The sequence below is a fragment of the Mesocricetus auratus genome, unplaced genomic scaffold, assembly GCF_017639785.1.
Source record: "Mesocricetus auratus isolate SY011 unplaced genomic scaffold, BCM_Maur_2.0 Super-Scaffold_100707, whole genome shotgun sequence".
Taxonomy (NCBI): domain Eukaryota; kingdom Metazoa; phylum Chordata; class Mammalia; order Rodentia; family Cricetidae; genus Mesocricetus; species Mesocricetus auratus.
This window is the reverse complement of record NW_024429269.1, coordinates 11,247,761-11,266,693: the sequence shown is the minus strand read 5'-3', so window position 1 is coordinate 11,266,693 and position 18,933 is coordinate 11,247,761. Positions and strand designations below refer to the sequence as shown.

General features: G+C 42.8%; 1 protein-coding gene across 1 annotated transcript; it reads left to right on the top strand.

Annotated features, from left to right (window-relative positions):
• Positions 1–17,031: 17,031 nt before the first annotated feature.
• On the top strand, positions 17,032–18,605 carry LOC121137789 (putative uncharacterized protein MSANTD5). Its single transcript, XM_040740490.1, has 3 exons — positions 17,032–17,115; positions 17,606–17,911; positions 18,186–18,605. The coding sequence occupies exons 1-3, from the start codon at positions 17,076–17,078 to the stop codon at positions 18,479–18,481; spliced, it is 642 nt and encodes a 213-aa protein (XP_040596424.1). The 5' UTR covers positions 17,032–17,075; the 3' UTR covers positions 18,482–18,605.
• Positions 18,606–18,933: the final 328 nt, after the last annotated feature.

The following is an 18,933-nucleotide window of genomic DNA, read 5'->3' as shown; positions in this document are numbered from 1 at the left end:
AAAAATTGCTTTGTATTCGCATAAAATAGACAGGTAAACCAATGGAATCAATCAAATTATAATCCCTAAATTTAATCCACAACCCTATGAACACCTGATTTTCGACAAAGAAGCTAAAATTATACAATGGAAAACAGATAGCATCTTCAAAAAATGGTGCTTGCATAACTGGATATTGGCATGTAGAAGATTGCAGATAGATCCATGTCTATCGTCATGCACAAAACTTCAGTCCAAATGGATCAAATACCTCAACATAAATCCATCCACACTGAACCTGTTAGAAGAGAAGTGGGAGGTACGCTTGAACGATCTGGTACAGGAGACTGCTTCCTGAACATAACATCATTTGCAGAGACACTGAGATCGACAATTAATAAACGGGACCTCCTGAAACTGAGAAGTTTCTGAAAGGCAAAGGATAGTGAGGAAGACCAAAAGGCCCCCCACAGATTGGGAAAAGATATTCACTAACCCCACATCTGAGAGAGGGCTGATCTCTAACATTTACAATGAACTCAAGAAGCAAGTCTCCAAAACACCCCATGATCCAATTAAAAAGTGGGGGACTGAACTAAATAGAGAATTCTCAATAGAGGAGTATAAAACAGCTGAGAGACACTTGAGAAAGTCCTCAACATCCTTAGCCATTAGGGAAATGCAAATCAAAGGAACTCTGAGATACCACCTTACTCATGTCAGAATGGCTAAAATTAAAAACACCATTGACAGTTTGTGCTGGAGAGGATGTGGAGAAAGGGGAACACTCCTCCGTGATGATAATGGACAGTACACACTGAAGTATAAGTGAGACACCGCACTGAGTGATTTCCTTTATGAGAGTTGCCTTGGTCATGGTATGGACTCACAGCAACAGAAGCCATGTTACAACAAGGTGTGAAACCACTCATTTAGCCCTGGTCTTTTGCGGTGGAATGTTACACCCCTATCTTGGGCCAGATCTTCTGCTGCAAATATATGGAAGGACCTGGAAGAAGCCAAGTTTCTCTATGTTGCCTACGTGCTGTTGCCTCAGATAGCACCTCCATCAATTGAGTGGCATTAGAGAAATGTTTGACACCCAGTGTGTGGAAACCCATTGGAATTCGAAAGAACAATATGGTCTAAGTACCTAGGACATTTACTTTAAAATTCTCGATGGTATCAGGAACACAGTTATCAAGAAGCAATGAAGAGTTTTATGGATAAGAATACCCACAGCATAAGGGACTGTATTAGAAATTTACAGATTTGGAAGTTGGGAAGCACTGTATTAGAGGATACTTGTTTGAGATGTGACAATAACACCACTGGAGACATTCATCCTCAGGGACTAAAAACTCCTGGATTTTTGACCTCTTCTTCATAGGAAGCCATTGTTGGATTAGATGCCTAGACCTCCTTCTAATCAAACCCTTTACATACACATAAGAAAAACACACACACATAGAAACACACACTCATATACATATGTTACACTGATTACTCCTCTAATTTTGCCTTCCAGAATGAACTAGAAATTCAAAACGGGAGGACACACCTGTGATCCACATATTGAAGAGGGTGGATACAGGCTTTAGATCAGGACCTTGAAGTGGGATGACACAACCCATTAATCCAGATCCTGGGGAGAAAAGACACACCTTTAATCTTCATTATACCTGCAGCTAGAAGTCCATATAAACTCAATCAAATAAGGAAGGTATCCCAATTTCATGTCTGTTTGTAGGGAGCCTGATGGCTCATCTATTCCTTCAGTGACATTGGACCTACTTATTCAGTTTCCAGTATATACAGAAGAGTGGCTGAGATACCCAATCACAACTGACCCAAGAAATACTAGATTCTGGACCGTTCCACTCATTGTGAGCTCTTGTAGTGTTTTGACTGCATCCTGTACAACATTTACATGTACATGTATGTATTTTTGTATATATTTATGTGTAAAAATATATGTATGTGTGTGTTTGTGGGTGTGTGTGTTTCTCCACTGTAGAGAACCCTGAATAATAAACATACATACACACATAAATAATTTAGGAAGGATTCACCCTAAATTTTAGTTATGTAGACAATTCTAGTACACCACACATATCTGTAATACTGTAATTCCAGTGATGGAAATACTACTAAGTCCTGCTAGGAGGAACTGAAATCTGTGGTCCAAAAAGACAGACAGAGAGGGATTTCATGGGACATTGGCTACTTAGGAAGGATCCTCTGATAGGGGGTTCGATTCATAACACCTGTCCATGGGACTTTATATAGCTGCAGGGCCTGTAGATAGGCAGAGATCAGATCACTGCCGGCAGGCATAGCAGAGGTCATGGTCATCCCATACTACTGAAGGAGTTGTTAGCCAGGCACAGGGTTCTTTTTTTTTTTTTTTTTGGTTTTTTCAAGACAGGGTTTCTCAGTAGCTTTGGAGGCTGTCCTGGAACTCACTTTGTAGACCAGGCTGGCCTCGATCGAACTCACAGAGATTCGCCTGCCTCTTGCTCCCAAGTGCTGGGATTAAAGGTGTGTGCCACCAACGCCCGGCTCAGGCACAGGGTTCTTGTGAGTGCTGTCTGCATAGCAAAGTGCTGTTCATTCAAGTGCTGGCTGCTGAATTTTTCTTGTCCTGGTGTTTATGATCCAACTAAGATCACTTGCCGGCTTTTTTCTTGTTCACAGTCCCTGTCCTATGATAGGACAGGAGGGTGTGGATGATCCCAGCAACATGGAAGCCAAAAGAAGATGGACAGAGATTCATGCTCATCCTTGTCTACAAAGTTAATTTAACTCTTTCCTGGGATACACGAAATACCGTCTCAAGATCCTCACTTACAATAACAAAACCCACCCAGAAACATAATGAGGCTATTCCCTGTCCTTGAGAATAATCCTGCCTATCCTTGTTTATGGTATTGTCACTCAGTATCCTTCTCTTTAAACTGAACACAGTAGAGAAACCTTCCATCACACGGGGTAAACCAGTTGTCCTCAAACTTCCTGATGGTGCAACCATTTAATACAGGTCTTCAAGTTGTGGACACCCCACCACCTTACCTATAATTATGTAAGTTGCTACTTTTTAGGTGTAATTTTTCTACTGTGTTGAACTGTTATGTAATTCATAATTTAAATATCCATGGTTCCTGATGGTAGGTCATAGGCCATCTCTCTGATGATACTAGAGGGATCTGATGATACTAGAGGGATCTTGACCCGGTTGTTGAGAACCACTGAGGTTGCTGCGGCAACTTTGTGCTTCTGTAGCAGAGAGCAGCATCGACAACACAGGTGTTGTTGAGTCTCTTACAGTACTGAGAGGAAATAAAGAAGAGTAAGTTCCAAGTGCTGACACGGCATTGTCTATCCAGGGTCTCCTCCAAGAAGGAGGGGCCTATGTTCACCACTCCTGAGTTGTCATCCGGCCATGCTTTCCTGCTCCTCTGAGGTCTCCTCACTGCTTCCTCTTCTCTTTTGCCCTTTGGTTGAGAAGTTGCCAGACTCCAGTTCCCCAATGTTTGCATGAGCTACAGTTATAGGGATGATTCTAAGTTACAAAATGAGGGATTCAAAATATGTAAGTCTCAAGGTTTGTAGGATTCTTTACAGCAAATGAAGATATATATCTCTGGTGATATATTATTTATGATTTCTTGAAGCTTGCCTGATGATTCAGAGAGCTAAGTCTGCCACAAGCCACAGAAGCCTTTCACACACCTTTAATCTTAGACTCAGGTTTAAGTGTTAGTGGGATCTCTCTGAGTTCCAGAACACCCAGGGAATTGCCAGATGTTGGTGGCTCTCACCTTTAATCCCAGCATTCAGGAAGCAGAGACAGCTGATCTCTGTGAGTTCGAAGCCAACCTGGTCTACAGAGAAGTTCCAGGACAACGTCCAAAGCAATATAGAAAAGTCCTGTCTCAAAACCAAAACAAAACAAAGCAAAAATCACCTAGGGATACATGGAGTCTTACAAAAGACAGAAGCTGGGTCTTCAGTATTCAGCAGGGGGCATTCATTCTCAAGCCTGCCACATCGAAGATAGAAGCATCCATTCTCCCCCATACTGAGAAGAGTCAGCAGCTTGCTGCTTGGTGAAGAACTTGTGAAAGGCCCATCAGTCTGTGTGGTGAGACCTAGCAGACAGATACTTTGCTATTCTGAATTCACCTTCATGTTTGAATCCCAGTATCAGTTCTGGGTGTTTTACTTGCTGTGTTACATGTAAGAAAGGTGTTAGATTATTAAACTGTGGTCATGACTTTAATCCCAGAAAGAAGAAGAGGGATCCAGAGGCAGACAGATCAGTTTGAAGTCCTGAACAGTTCAGTCTAAACTTTAGTGAATTTCAGCATGGCCAGGTTCAGGCGAAACAAACAATGAATGAAAGAATAAACAAAACATCCCATATCTCAGAAAGAAATGGATGTTTGTTAACCTTGTTTTGCTTTGTTTCTTTGATAATTTCACAGTGAGACTGAGATGTCAGAACCTGTGCTTCACTCCTGTCTCAGCCTCCAGATACGTGGATTATAAACTCTCTTTACCCTCTGCTGACACACCCTCTAATCCTGGTAGGCAGGGCCAGATTCAGTCTCTCCAAGAGGTTTATAAAGGGTGAGATTTACAGAGGGTCCTCAGATTTCTTTAAGCCCTGGTGGTGAACTGAGCTCTTCCTCCACACTGCAGACTCTGCTGCAACCACCAGCATCCAGAGTAGCCTAGAAGTTTCCTCACCCTGTGGGACACAACAGCTTTTAGGAGGAAAAAGGAAGGAGAGTAGGGGGGAATCCAGTCTTGTGTTTTCCAGAAGGTGGCTGTGGGATGTTTGTCTGTGAATGCATCTCAGAAGCTCTCTAGCCTTAAAGCTGTCCTCTGGCATGTTTTTCCACTCCACATGGATGTGAAATGAACCGGGACTCACAGGGAGCCTCATGTGCGATGCTGGTAAATGATCATTGTACAGACAAGGAAAGGAGTTCACCATCCTCCCTGTGAAGTCATCTCTGCCAACTGCAGAGACACAATAGGCACCAAAGTCATGTCCTTGGGTTTACCTGCTGTTAACTTGTTTAGGCAGATACTTCCTTTTTTCTTAGGATTTTCTTTGTATTGTTTTGGAGGCTGTCCGGGAAATAGCTCTGTAGAACAGGCTGACCTCAAACTCACAGAGATCCACCTGCCTCTGCCTCCTGAGTGCTGGGATTGAGGGCGTGCCACTGGAGGCAGATACTTAATCCAAACTAGCACAGCAAAAAGCAGTCAAGGATGAACTGGAAATGTTCAATCTCCATGTACCTCTTCCAGAAGAGCTGGGATTGTAGATGGCCAGCAGGCTAACCCCAAATCATGTGACAGGAGATGGAAAAATGTTGGCTGACATTTTCTTCAGATACCTCTCTATGTGGCAAGCCCATCTGTGGTTTATTAGGAGAATGTAAGGTTGACTTTTAGCGGTAGGGTGATGGGAAGGAATTTGGGGAGAATGCGAGTTTTGAGGCCGTGAAGGTCCTGACAAAGGACAGGTCCTTCTGACTCTTATCTGCCCTCCCACTGGGGGCACACCTGCAGTATTCACTGTTGGTTTTCCTGGTCCAACTTGAAAACCAAGCTTTCTATTGGTGAGAATGTACCAGCACCTGTGGATGCGGAAAGATGAGTCCATTGTGTGGCTGACGCCACAAAGGGCTGGTTCCTTAATCCCGGCACAGCTCCTGCCTCATCCTTGTCATGCCAGTGTGTGCTGTAATGACAGTGGGGCAGGGGATGTTGTTGTGGATGCGTATACCTGGGCCACCAGGGACCAGCCCTCTCTCCATCTTTGCGTGAGATTCCTCATCTTGTGCTTTCTATACCGGAAGTGGAACAGTCTCCCTTACACCTCATATCAGTACCACTTCCACTCTCTCCCCCTCATGCTGTAGAAATAGTGGTTGAGTTTTCAGAACCTCAAAATTTGCAGAGAGCATTTGAAACTGGTTGGAGCTTAAATGTAGTTGCATGGTGGAACAATGTGGCATCCATTTTTAATTTTTTTTACACTTTTTTAGTATATATTTAAATTAGAAACAAACTTGCTTCCCATGTCAGTAACAGTTCCCTCTCTCTCCCCTCAATGACCAATCCCCAGCATCCTAGGCCCTCACCCAACCCTCACTCTATTCCCCAGGTAGTGTAAGGCCCTCCATGGGGATCTCTAGAGTCTGTCATTTCGTTCCGGGGAGGGCCTCGGCCCCTCTCCCAAGTGTCCAGATTGAGAGAGCATCCCTCCTTGTGGGATGGGCACCTAAAGTCCTTTTGTGTGCCAGGGATAAATACTGATCTACTACCCAAAGCCCCATAGATTGCCTAGATCTCCTCACTGATACCCACATTCAGGAGGTCTGGATCAGTCCCATGCTGGCCTCTCAGCCATCATTCTGGGGTCCAAGATCTCCCCCTTGTTCAGGTCAGCTGTTTTTCTGGGTTTCACTAGCCCATTGCTGACCCCTTTGCTCATCACTCATCCCTCTCTGTCACTGGGTTCCAGGAGTTCAGTTCAACGTAATCTCTCTGCCACTGCTTAATTTGCCTGTCGTTGTCATCCTTGTAGATCTCTGGAAATCTAACTCATGCCAGATCTCCCCTCAAATCTAGAATGGCTCCCTCTTTTGTGGTATCTCTCATCCTGCTCTCCTCAATTCTTCCCCCAACTCAACCTCCCTGCTCCCCAATGCCCTCCTCTCCCTTCCTCTTCTCAACCTCTCTTTTTCCTGGCTCCATTTACCCTCCCCCACCTTGTGCTCCTTATCTGCTCAGGAGACCTTGCCTCATTCCACCTTCTCTTAGGGTCCTTCCTGTTTCCCTGCCTCTCTGGCAGTGGTATTGTAGACTAGCACTCCACTGACTCATGACTAAAATCCATATATGAGTGAGTACACACCATGCTTGTCTTTTTGTGACTGGGTTACCTCACTCAGGATGGTTTCTTCTAGTGCCATCCATTTACCTGCGAATTTCAAGATTACATTGTTCTTTTCAGTCTGAGTAGTATTCTGTTATGTAAATGTACCACATTTTCTCTATCCACTCTTCAGTTGAGGGGCATCTAGGTTGCTTCCAGGTTCTGGCTATTACAAATGTTGCTATGAACACAGTGGAACAGACATCCTTGTGAATGTGCATCTTTTGGGTACATGCCTAAGAGTGTAATTGCTGGGTCTTGTGGTAGACTGATTCTCATTTTCCTGAGGAATCTTCATACTGATTTCCATTGTGGCTCTACAAGTTGGCACTCTCACCAGCATTGGAGGAGTGTTCCCCTCTCTCCACATCCTCTCCAGCATAAACACTCTTTGGTGTTTTTTATTTTAGCCATTCTAACAGGAGTAAGATGGTATCTCAGAGTAGTTTTGATTTGCATTTCCCTAATGACTAAGGATGTTGAACACTTTCTCAAGTGGCTCTCAGCCATTTTAGACTCCCCTATTGAGAATTCTCTATTTAGTTCTGTGCCCCAATTTTTAATTGGATCCTTTGGTGTTTTGGAGACTTGCTTCTTGAATTCTTTGTAAATTTTGGAGATCTTCCCTCTGTCAGATGTGGGGTTAGTGAATATCTTTTCCCATTCTGTGGACTGCCTTTTTGTCTTGTTGACTGTATCCTTTGCCTTACAATGCTTCTTAGTTTCAGGAGGTCAAATTTGTTAATTGTTGATCTCAGTGTCTGTGCTACTGGTGTTATGTTCAGGAAGCAGTCTCCTGTACCAATTCGTTGAAGTATCTCCCACTTTCTCTTCTAAGAGTTTCAGTGTGGTTGGATTTATGTTGAGGTCATTGATCCATTTGTACTTAAGTTTTGTGCATGATGATAGACATGGATCTATCTGCAGTCTTCTACATGTCAATATCCAGTTATGCCAGAACCATTTGTTGAAGATGCTTTCTTTTTCCATTGTATAATTTTAGCTTCTTTGTCAAAAATCAAGTGTTCATAGGTGTGTGTGTTAAAAATCAGGGTTTTCAATATGGTTCCATTGATCTACATGTCTATTTTTGTGCCAATACCAAGCTATTTTCAGGACTATAGCTCTGTAATAGAGCTTGAAGTCAGGGATGGTGACGCCTCCTGAAGTTCCTTTATTGTATAGGGTTGTTTTTGCTATCCTGGGTCTTTTGTTTTCCATATAAAGTTGATTATTGTTCTTTCAAGGTCTGTGAAGAATTTTGCCAGAATTGTGATAGGGATTGTATTGAATATGTAGTCTGCTTTTGGCAAGATTGCCATTTTTATTATGTTGATCCTTCCAATCCAATGGCATGGGAGATCTTTCCATTTTCTGGTATCCTCTTTGATTTCTTTCTTTAGAGACTCAAAGTTCTTGATATATAGGTCTTTCACTTCTTTGGTTAAGGTTATCCCCAGATCTTTGATGCTGTTTATGGCTATTGTAAAGGGTGATGTTTCTCTGATTTCTTTCTCAGCCACTTTATCATCTGTATATAATAGGGCCACTAATTTTCTTGAGCTTATCTAGTATCCTGCCACTTTGCTAAAAGTGTGTATCAGCTCTAGGAGTTCCCTTGTGAAGCTTTTCGGGTCACTTATGTAAACTATCATATCATCTGCAAATAGTGAAAGCTTGACTCCTTCTTTTCCTATTTGTATCCCCTTGATCTCCTTTTGTTGTCTTATTGCTCTAGCTAGAACTTCCAGTGCAATATTGAAGAGATATGGAGGGAGTGAACAGTCTTGTCTTGTTCCTGATTTTAGAGGAATTGTGTTGAGTTTCTCTCCATTTATTTTGATGTTAGCTGTTGGTTTACTGTATATAGCTTTATTATGTTCAGGTATGTTCCTGCTATCCCTGATCTCTCTAGAACCTTTATCATGAAGGGGTGCTGGATTTTGTCAAAGGCTTTTTCAGTATCTAGTGAGATGAGCATTGGTTTTTCTTTTGCAGTTTCTTTATATGGTGGATTACATTGATAGATTTTCTAATGTTGAGCCATCCCTGCATTACTGGGATGAAGCCTACTTGATCATGGTGGATGATTTTTCTGATGTGTTCTTGAATTCGATTTGCTAGTATTTTATTGAGTATTTTTACATTGATGTTCATGAGGGAAATTGGTGTATAGTTCACGTTCTTTGCTGTGTCTTTGTGTGTTTTGGGTACCAAGGTAATTGTAGCCTCATAAAAAGACTTTGGCAGTGACCCTCCCACTTCTTTTGTGTGGAATGCTTTGAGGAGTATTGGAATTAGCTCTTCTTTGAATTTCTGGTAGAATTCTGCACTGAATCCATCTGGGCCTGGGCTTTTCTTGGTTGGGAGACTTTTGATGACTACTTCTATTTCATTAAGAGTTATAGGTCTGTTTAGATTGCTTATCTGTTGTTGATTTACTTTTGGCAAGTGATATCTATCCAGGAAATTGTCCATTTCCTTTAAATTTTCGAATTTTGTGGAGTACAGATTTTCAAAGTATGCCCTGATGATTTTCTGGATTTCCTCAGTGTCTGTTGTTATGTCCCCGTTTTCATTTCTGGTTTTGTTATTTAGCATGCTCTCTCTCTGTCTTTTGGTTAGTTTGGACAAAGGTTTGTCTATTTTGTTGATTTTCTCAAAGAACCAACTCTTTGTTTCATTGATTCTTTGCAATGTTTACCTGGTTTCTACTTGATTGATTTCAGCCCTCAGTTTGGTTATTTCCTGGTGTCTGCTCCTCCTGGGTGAGTTTGCTTCTTTTTGTTCTAGAGCATTCAGCTGTGCTATTAATTCTCTAGTGTGACTGTTCTCCGGTTTCTTCATGTGGGCACTTAGTGCTATGAACTTTCCTCTCAGCACTGCCTTCAAAGTGTCCCATAAGTTTGGGTATGTTGTGTCTTCATTCTCATTGAATTCCAGGAAGTCCTTAATTTCTTTTTTTATTTCTTCCTTTACCCAGGGATGGTGCAATTGTGCGTTGTTCAATTTCCATGAGTTTGTAGGGTTTCTACGATTCGTGTTATTGTTGAATTCTAATTTTAATGCATGGTGGTCTGATAAGATACAGGGGGTTATTCCAATTTTTTTGTATCTGTGGAGGTTTGCTATGTTTCCTATTATGTGGTCAATTTTAGAGAAGGTTCCATGTGGTGCCGAGAAGAAGGTATATCCCTTTGTATTTGGGTGGAATGTTCTATAGATGTCTGTTAAACCCAGTTGGGTCATAACTTCTATTATTTCTTTTGTTTCTTTGTTAAGTTTCTGTCTGTAGGTCCTGTCTAGCAGTGAGAGCGGAGTGTTGAAGTCTCCTACTACTAGTGTGTGAGATTTTATGTGTGATTTGAGCTACAGTAATGTTTCTTTCACAAATGTGGGTGCCTTTGTATTTGGGGCATAGAGGTTCAAAATTGAGACTTCATCTTGATGGAGTTTTCCTTTGATGAATATGAAATGTCCTTCTTCATCTGTTTTGATTGATTTTAATTTGAAGTCTAATTTGTTAGATATTAGGATTGCTACACCCACTTGTTTCTTGGGTCCCCTTGATTGGAAAATCTTTTCCCAACCCTTTACTCTCAGGTAACATCTGTATTTGATGTTGAGATGTGTTTCTTGTATGCAGCAGAAGGATGGGTTCTGTCTTCGTATCCATTCTGCTAGTCTGTGTCTTTTTATAGGCAAGTTGAGACCGTTGACATTGAGGGATATTAAGACCATTGATTGATGATTCTTGTTTGTGCTTGATTTATTGGTAGTGGAGTTATTGTGTGTAGGTTCTCCTCTCTTTTTCTTTTGGTGTTTGGTAAAGTGGGATTGTCTATTGCCTATGCTTTTGTGAGTATAGTTATCTTCGTTGGGTCTAGGTTTTCCTTCCAGCACTTTCTGAGCTGGATTCATGGATATATATTGTTTAAATCTGGCTTTGTCATGGAATATTTTGTTTTCTCCATCTATGGTAATTGAAATCTTTGCTGGATATAGTAGTCTGGGCTGGCATCCTTGTTCCCTTAGCATTTTTAGGACATCTGTCCAGGATCTTCTGGCTTTCATAGTTTCCATTGAGAAGTCAGGTGTAATTTGGATAGGTCTGCCTTTATATGTTACTTGGCCTTTTTTTGGCTACTCTTAATAATTTCTCTTTATTCTGTAGGTTTGATGTTTTGATTATTACGTGGCGAGGTGACTTCTTTTTCTGATACAGCCTGTTGGGTGTTCTGTAAGACTCTCGTATTTTCATAGGCATATCCTTCTTTAGGTTAGGGAAGTTTTCATCATGATTTTGTTGAATATATTTTCTTTACCTTTGAGCTGTAATTCTTCGCCTTCTTCTATACCTATCATTCTCAGGTTTGGCTTCTTCACAGTGTCCCATATTTCCTGGATATTTTGTGTTAGGGATTTGTTGGTTTTGAGATTTTCTTTGGTTGATGACTGTATATCCTCTAATGAGTCTTCAACATCTGAGATTCTCTCTTCTATCTCTTGTATTCTGTTGGTGATACTTGCATCTGTAGTCCCTGATCGTTTACTCAGCTTTTCTATTTCTAGCATCCCCTCGTTCTGTATTTTCTTTATTGTTTCTATTTCAACTTTTAATCCTTCAACTGTTTTAGTTGTTTCCTACATTTGTTTGATTGTTTTTTCTTGGTAATCTTTAGATTCTTTGAGAGATTTGTTTATTTCTTGAATTTTTTTGGTTCACCTTTTCCTCCATTTCATGTATTTTTGTTTGTTTTTTCTTCTATTTCTTTAAGGGATTTTCTCATTTCCTCTTGGATGGTCTCTATCATCTTCACAAAATAAGTTTAAGGTCTTTCTCTTCTGCTTCATCTATGTAGTGCTTTTCAAGTCTTGCTGGCGTTGGGTCTCTAGATTCTGGTGGAGTTATGTTGGTCTTTATATTGCTGAGAGGGCTCTTATTCTGTCTTCTTCCCATCTCTTCTTCCAGGTGGGGTCTTTCTGTCTCCACTGGTCTCCTTCTTTCCTAAAGCTGAAGCTGGGAACACCAGAGGGTGGGGTCTGGAAGGACTGATGCCTTTCCTGTGTGGGCAGGTCCTCTGGATGCCAGGAGTGGGCCCCCAGAAGATTGAGGGGATAGGTGATGGACGGGGGATAGAGGAGTGGCCCCAGGGGGACCCAAGTTCACCTGAAGCTGTGGACCCCAGAGGTTGGGGTCTCTAGTAATGTTTCTTTTATGAACGTGGATGCCTTTGTATTTGGGGCATAGATGTTGGGAATTGAAACTTCATCTTTGTGGATTTCTCCTTTGATGAGTATGAAGTGCCCTCCTTCATCTCTTTTGATTGATTTTATTTTAAAATATAATTTGTTAGATATTAGGATTGTTACCCCCGCTTGTTTCTTGGGTCCATTTGATTGGAAAATATTTTCCTAATCCTTAACTCTGAGGTAATGTCTGTCTTTGAAGCCAAGGTGTGTTTCTTGTATGCAGCAGAAGGATGGGTTTTGTCTTCAAATCCATTTTGTTAGCCTGTATCTCTTTATGGGCAAGTTAAGATCATTAATATTGAGGGATATTAATGACCATTGATTGCTCATTCTTGTTCATTTTGGAATAGTTGATAGTGGTAGAATTGTATGTGGATTTCCATCTCTTTTCTTTTGGCTGTTGGTAAGGTGGGATTATCTATTGCCTATGTTTTTCTGGTTGTAGTTAACTCCCTTGGGTTGGGGTTTTCCTTCCAGAACTTTCTGTAGGGCTGGGATAGTGGATACATATTGTTTAAATCTGGTTCTGTCATGGAATATCTTGTTTTCTCCATCTATAGTGATTGAAAGCTTTGCTGGGAATATAGTCTGGGTTGGCATTGGTGGTCTGTTAGTATTGGTAGAATATCCATCCAGGACCTTCTGGTTTCAGAGTTTCCGTGGTTCTCTAGTTTCTGGTGGTGTCATATTGGTTTTTCTGTTGGTGGGTGTGTTTTTATATTGTCTCCTTCCCATCATTTCTTCCTGTGGGTGCAGAAGGAGTCTCTTCCTCCCTTGGTGGGTATGTGATCACGGTTCCTTTCCAGTGGGTGGGAGCAGGTCCAATACCCTGGTAGCTTTCCTCTTTCATGAACAGAGGCCGTCCTAGTTTCGGAACCTTGCCAAACTCTGAGTAGGCTGGACTAGCCTCACCTGTCTTGTGGGTGTAGAATGGGACTTGGAAGCCGGCAGTCTCTGGGAGGGCTGAATCCCATAGGGCTGGGATCCGGATCCTCCATGTGCCCATGAAAGTGTTTTTAAGGTCATTCTCTTCTGCTTCATCTGCATTGGGGTGTTCAGGTCTTGCTGGTGTAGAATCTCTAGATTCTGGTGTTGTCATATTTGTTTTTCAGTTGCTGAGTGTGTTCTTATATTGCCTCTTTCCCATCTCTTCTTCCAGTGGGTGTAGAAAGAGCCTCCTCCTCTCTTGGTGTGTAAGTGACCAGGGTTCCCTTTCAGTGGGTACAAGCAAATCCAATACTCTCTGGCCTCTGGTCTCTGTCCTCTGTCCTGAGTGCAGGCAGGTGTAGTCTGGCTCTCTCTGCAGGCTCCTGGTCGCTTGGTCATCTGTCCTGGGGCAAGTCAACCTGGCTGCAGTTCCCAGGCCAGGAGATGCAAGAGATGGGGACCTGGAGCTCACCTCTGCCCTCTGCCCTCTGTCCTCTGCCCTGAGTGTGGTGTGGCATCAATTTGAGAACATCAAATTTGCTTGTATGCAAGTTTCAGATGTAAATGAAAGTCTATTATGTGAAAACCTAACTGTTCTAAATTTATAAGTTGTCTGCATTTGTACAAGCAATAGTCACACTATGTGGGACATAACTGAGTAAATAAGCATTCCCATTGCCTTGAGAATTGCATAGGGTTATCAGTCACTACCTTATCTATACATATCACAGTTACATCACATAGTTGCACTCTAGGGGTAATTATGCCCTGGTTATGATTTCATTTGGGAATTAAGAATGACATAAGGTGATATGAATATGTGTCCAATTGAAAAGGCATGGAACTGTGCTGGCCATTCTTGGTTATTAACTTGACTTGGATCAGTCAGGTTTTATCTAATTGTAGGTGAAGTCAAGTTAGTGGACAGAGGAGGGAGAGAGAAAAGGAGACAGAGAGAAAGAAAGAGGTATTAATTCTACAAGTTCTCTTATTCTGGAGAACTCTCAGTAATCTAAAACACATGACTATATTCAGTTAACGAAAGAGTATTAAGACTTGCTAGGAAACACTGGAATTCTGCATCAGAAAAGACAAGGCTTTCTTGGGACAATGGCTACTTAGGAAGGTGCTCCTGATATGGGGCTCACATCTTAACTTCTTCACTTGGGAGTTTACATAGCTTCTTGGCCTGTAGATGGGTAGAGATCCCAGACCATTGAACATAGGCATATCATGATTTCAAGGACATCCTATGCTATTGAAGGGTTTGTAGGCCAGCCCCAGAACCAGGCAACCATGTCTCCAAAGGAAGAAAAGAAAAAGATGCACCAATTGTTCATACCCTTGCTTCCCAGTTGACTTTTTCTTGTTCTGGGGCTTAAAATCCATGTTAAAATATTTTCCTAGCTTTGATTGTATACATGAATTTTATACTATGACATGACATGTGTGTGTGGATATTCCCAGCAACAGGGAGATCAAGGGAGGAGGGGGAGAAGTTCATGCTCATGCTTGACTACAAAGTGGGTTGCACCATAGCCCGGGATACAAGAGATACTGTCTCAAGAAATTCACACCAAGAAATCCTCCAAGGAACAGAATTAGGGTTTTCCCTACCCTTGAGAATAAATGCTGCCTGTCCCTGTTCAAGGTAATTGCTCATGTTATCCCTCATTATCTTTTTCATTAAGGTGAACACAGCAGGGAACCCTTCCATCACACCGAGCAGACCAGTGGTGCTCACCCTTCCTAATGCTACAACAGTTTAGAATAGTTCCTCATGTTGAGGTGACCACTCAACCCTAAAATTATTTTAGTTACTACTTTAGAAGTGTACATTTGCTGGGCGTTGGTGATGCACGCCTTCAATCCCAGTACTCAGGAGCAAGAGGCAGGCAGATCTCTGTGAGTTCTAGGCCAGCCTGGTCTACAGATCAAGTTCCAAGGCAGCCTCCAAAACAATACAGAGAAACCCTGTGTCGAAAAACAAAACAAAAAAATTAAATAAGTATACATTTACTATGGTTATGAATTGTGAAGTAAATATCTGTTGTTTGATGACCTTTGGCAAAGGTCACTATATTATTCTAGCTTAAAGGGGTCCTGAACTACCTGGTAGAACTTTCTGTTCAACTCACGTTTCAATCAGAGCTTACGTGAAGTAAAGATGTTTAACAAATGTACTAGATTTTTAGATCTACCAACCATGCAGGCCTGCCACACCTTTAATCCCAGCACTAGGAAGGGGATCCAGAGTCAGTGTGATACCCTGGACACTTTGGTCTACATTTTAGTCGGTCCAGGATGGCCAGGACTATGCAAAAACAAAAAGCTGTTTCAAAGAAGAAATTGAAATTATTTGCCTATGTTTTCTGTGTTTCTTTGATACCTTTTAATTAAGACTGTCTGGTTTTCTAGGAGGTGTAGCCTAAGAAAACTAGAAATTTGGGCATCCCTCCTATCTCAGCCTCCTGAGATGGGATTAAAAGCTCCTGTTACCCTCTGCTGACACACCCTGTAATCTCAGTAGGCGGGGCCAGATTCAGTCTCTACCAAGAGCTTTATAAAGGGTCAGATCTGCAGAGGGTCCTCAGATTTCCTGAAGCCCTGGGGGTGGACAGAACTCTCCCTCCACACTGCAGACTCTGTTGTGCCTACCAGCACCTACAGAACTCTGGTTCCCTGATTCTGTGGACTACAACGGAGCTCAGAAAGGAAAATGTATGTAAGTTGGTGGCAATCTAGTCTTGTGTTTTCTGGAGGATAGCTGGGATGTTTGTCTTTGAATTCATCTCAGAAGCTCTCTAGCCTTAAAGCTGTCCTCTGTCATGTTTCTCCACTCCACATGGATGTGAAATGAACCGGAACTCACAGGGAGCCTCATGTGAGGTGTTGGTATGTGATCATTGTACAGACAAGGAAAGAAGTTCACCGTCCTCCCTGTGAAGTCATCTCTGCCAACTGCAGAGACACAATAGGCACCAACTTCGTGTCCTTGGGTTTACTTGTTTTTAGTTTGTTTCAGCAGTGTTTTTTAAAGATTTATTTATTGTATGTATATTGTGATCTATCTGCATGTATTACTGCATGCTGGAAGAGGATATCAGATCCCATTATAATGGCTGTAAAGCACTATGTAGTTGCTGGGAATTGAAATCAGGACCTCTGAAATAGTTGCCAATGTGCTTAACTGCTAATCTGTCTCTCCAGTCTCCCCTTTTTTTGTGGTGATGGGGTTTGAGGCAGGGTTTTTCTGTGTCACAGCTTTGGCTGTCCTGGAACTTGCTCTGTAGACCAGGTTGGCCTTGAACTCACAGAGATCAACCAGAGCCTGCTTTCCGAGTGCTGGGATTAAAGGCGTGCAGCACCACTGCTAGGAGGCAGATTCTTCTTTATCCCAAGGCTTGCCCACAACCTACTGTTTAGTCAAGGATAACCCTGAACTGTTGAATCTCCCTGAACCTCTTCGGAAAGAGCCAGGATTACAGCCACCCATGTCATGTGAGGGGAGATGGGAAAGTGTGGGTTGGCATCCTTCCTTTGATGCCTCTGTATGTCAGGAGCTGTCATTTATTAGGAGACTTTAAATGATTTTAGTGGTAGGGTAATGGAGAGGAGTTTGGGGAGAATGTGAGTGGGTGAGGTCTTGCCAAAAGACAGGTCCTCTGTTTATCTATCCCTTCCACGGGGCTGCACCTGCAGTATAAACTAGAGGCTTTTTCCGGTCCAACTTGATGATAAAGCTTTCCATTGGGTGAGAATGTACCAGCTCCTGTAGACGAGGAAAGATGAGTCCATTGTTTGGCTGAAGCTGCAAAGGGCTGGTTCCGTAATCCAGGTACAGCAAAGAGACAGAGATTTCTATTGCATGAAAATGTTTAACATTTTATTTATTCATTTGTGAACAGATAAAAGAAACCAACCCAAAAGTTTGAGAAACACCAGAGGAGAAACCAAGATGGGCTGGAGTGGGCATCAGGAAGGCCAAAGGGTCTCAGGTAACTGTGGAGTCTGTGCTAGAACCAACATCTATTATATGTCTGTGTTTTGCAACTTATGGGTTTATGCAGGAGCCAAGATGGGGACAGATGTGATGGGGGTAGAGGGGCACCCGGTGGTGCCAGACACCTGACCTTCTCCCCTGCTATCCCAAGTCTCCAGGAATGAGAGAGGGTCCCTGGTGGTGGCGTGGGGGTTACCAGTGTGTATATGGACAGAGTTCACAGTCAGCACTAGGCCTTTGAGTTCCCCTTCTATTCTGAAGTTTAATTTGTAAAACTGAAGACACCTACACTTTCCCAGGGAGGGCACTGCTTGACACTACGGTAGGGTGGATGCCGAATCCTGGACCAACAACGAGTGCTGACAATAAGTTGTTGAGTGAGTGAGGCCAGTTGTGGTCAGTGTGCAGGAAGAATGCCCAGGAGGAGTTCAGTGGTGCAGGTGCATGCTGTCACAAGTACTGACCCCATCCCTCTGTCCTTGTAGGTCCGTCCTTCAGCCAATGGTCTGACTCTGAAATTAGGATCTTCCTGATGGAGTGGGAAGTTGTGGAACAGGAAATGGGCCACCCAGGCAGGAAGATCCACAAGAAGACAAGGGCTCTTTGCCAGCGACTCTACCAAAGGGGTCTGAAGAAGAACTGGCAGAGCTGTTTCAACCTACTTGTGAGTCTGCAGAATCTGCACAGGATCCTGTGTAGTGAGAGACCCCTAATAGAAATGGTATTTTCTTCTCTTGTGGAGGCCCAGTACAGGGTCCTGGGCCACAGACTCCAGGGAAGCCGCCTCCCAGGTTAGTCCATTCTGTTTGGTCCTCTGAAGTTCTCTAGATTGTGGCATCAGGTGGCCTGTCCTTTTTGAGCATATAACACATCACACATTGTAGGGAAGCCCTATTCTGGTGGGAAATTCTGTCCTCTATGTTTGTCCGTCTTCCTGTGTCACCTCAAGGGAATGGAATTTGGACGTTTTTATAGTTGACTAGGACACACAGGATAGGCAATTACTTGATGTGATTTTGAGAGTGTGGGTGCCATGCTTGATCTCTCTGTGTCTTTTCCATGCAGAACGTCTCTGTGATTGGGTTGGTATACACCTCATTTCAAGGGACCTTCAATCACCAATGGCACTGCCATCTCCCATGTACCAGCCTTGGGATTATGGCATCTCTGTACCTTCTGGAGAGCCTGAAGTGAACTCATCACCCATGATACTCAGGGAGGAGTCACTGGTTCCCAGATGGGATCCTTGGAACCCCTCGTATCCATTGACAGTTCCACACCTATTTCCTGCCTTTTTCCCCGGAGATGCAAACCCTCACCAGCTGTGTTCAGCTTCTGATGAGAACCAAGGTCCTCAATGAAGACAAGTGGAGAGTCTTGTGTTTTCTCTAAGAACATTGGAATCTTGTAGTGTTGTGGGTATATGCCTTTTCCCCTACCGAATAAGAAGAAAAATGTGAAATGAAATAAAGGTCTATAAAGTAACTCCTGCCTCACCCTTGTCACTTCAGTGTGGGCCATAAGGATGGAGGAGCAGGGGGTGTGGCCCTGGTTGAGGTTCATTCCTGGGTGACCTGGAACTGGCCCTCTACCCATTTGCACCAGACTCCTGGCATGCAGTCTCCTGCACTACAAGGAGAACTTCTACTTCACGGACAGCAGCTCAATACTGTTATTATCTTCCAGCCCTCTAGTTGTAGACCTCATGGTCTGTGTTTCAGAACCTGTAATTCTCCAGAGTGCAAGGGAAACTGTTTGGAGCTGGAGATGTAGCTGTGTGGTAGAATGATGTAACATCAATTAAGAGAATATT

What these genes read in the sequence shown, in the direction of transcription:
- LOC121137789 (XM_040740490.1), top strand. Translation starts at nt 17,076, where the DNA reads ATGGGCTGGAGTGGGCATCAGGAAGGCCAAAGGGTCTCAG. An exon ending in GGAAGGCCAAAGGGTCTCAG is followed by an intron (nt 17,116 to 17,605) that starts GTAACTGTGGAG and finishes CTGTCCTTGTAG; the next exon opens with GTCCGTCCTTCAGCCAATGG. An exon ending in CCAGGGAAGCCGCCTCCCAG is followed by an intron (nt 17,912 to 18,185) that starts GTTAGTCCATTC and finishes TTTTCCATGCAG; the next exon opens with AACGTCTCTGTGATTGGGTT.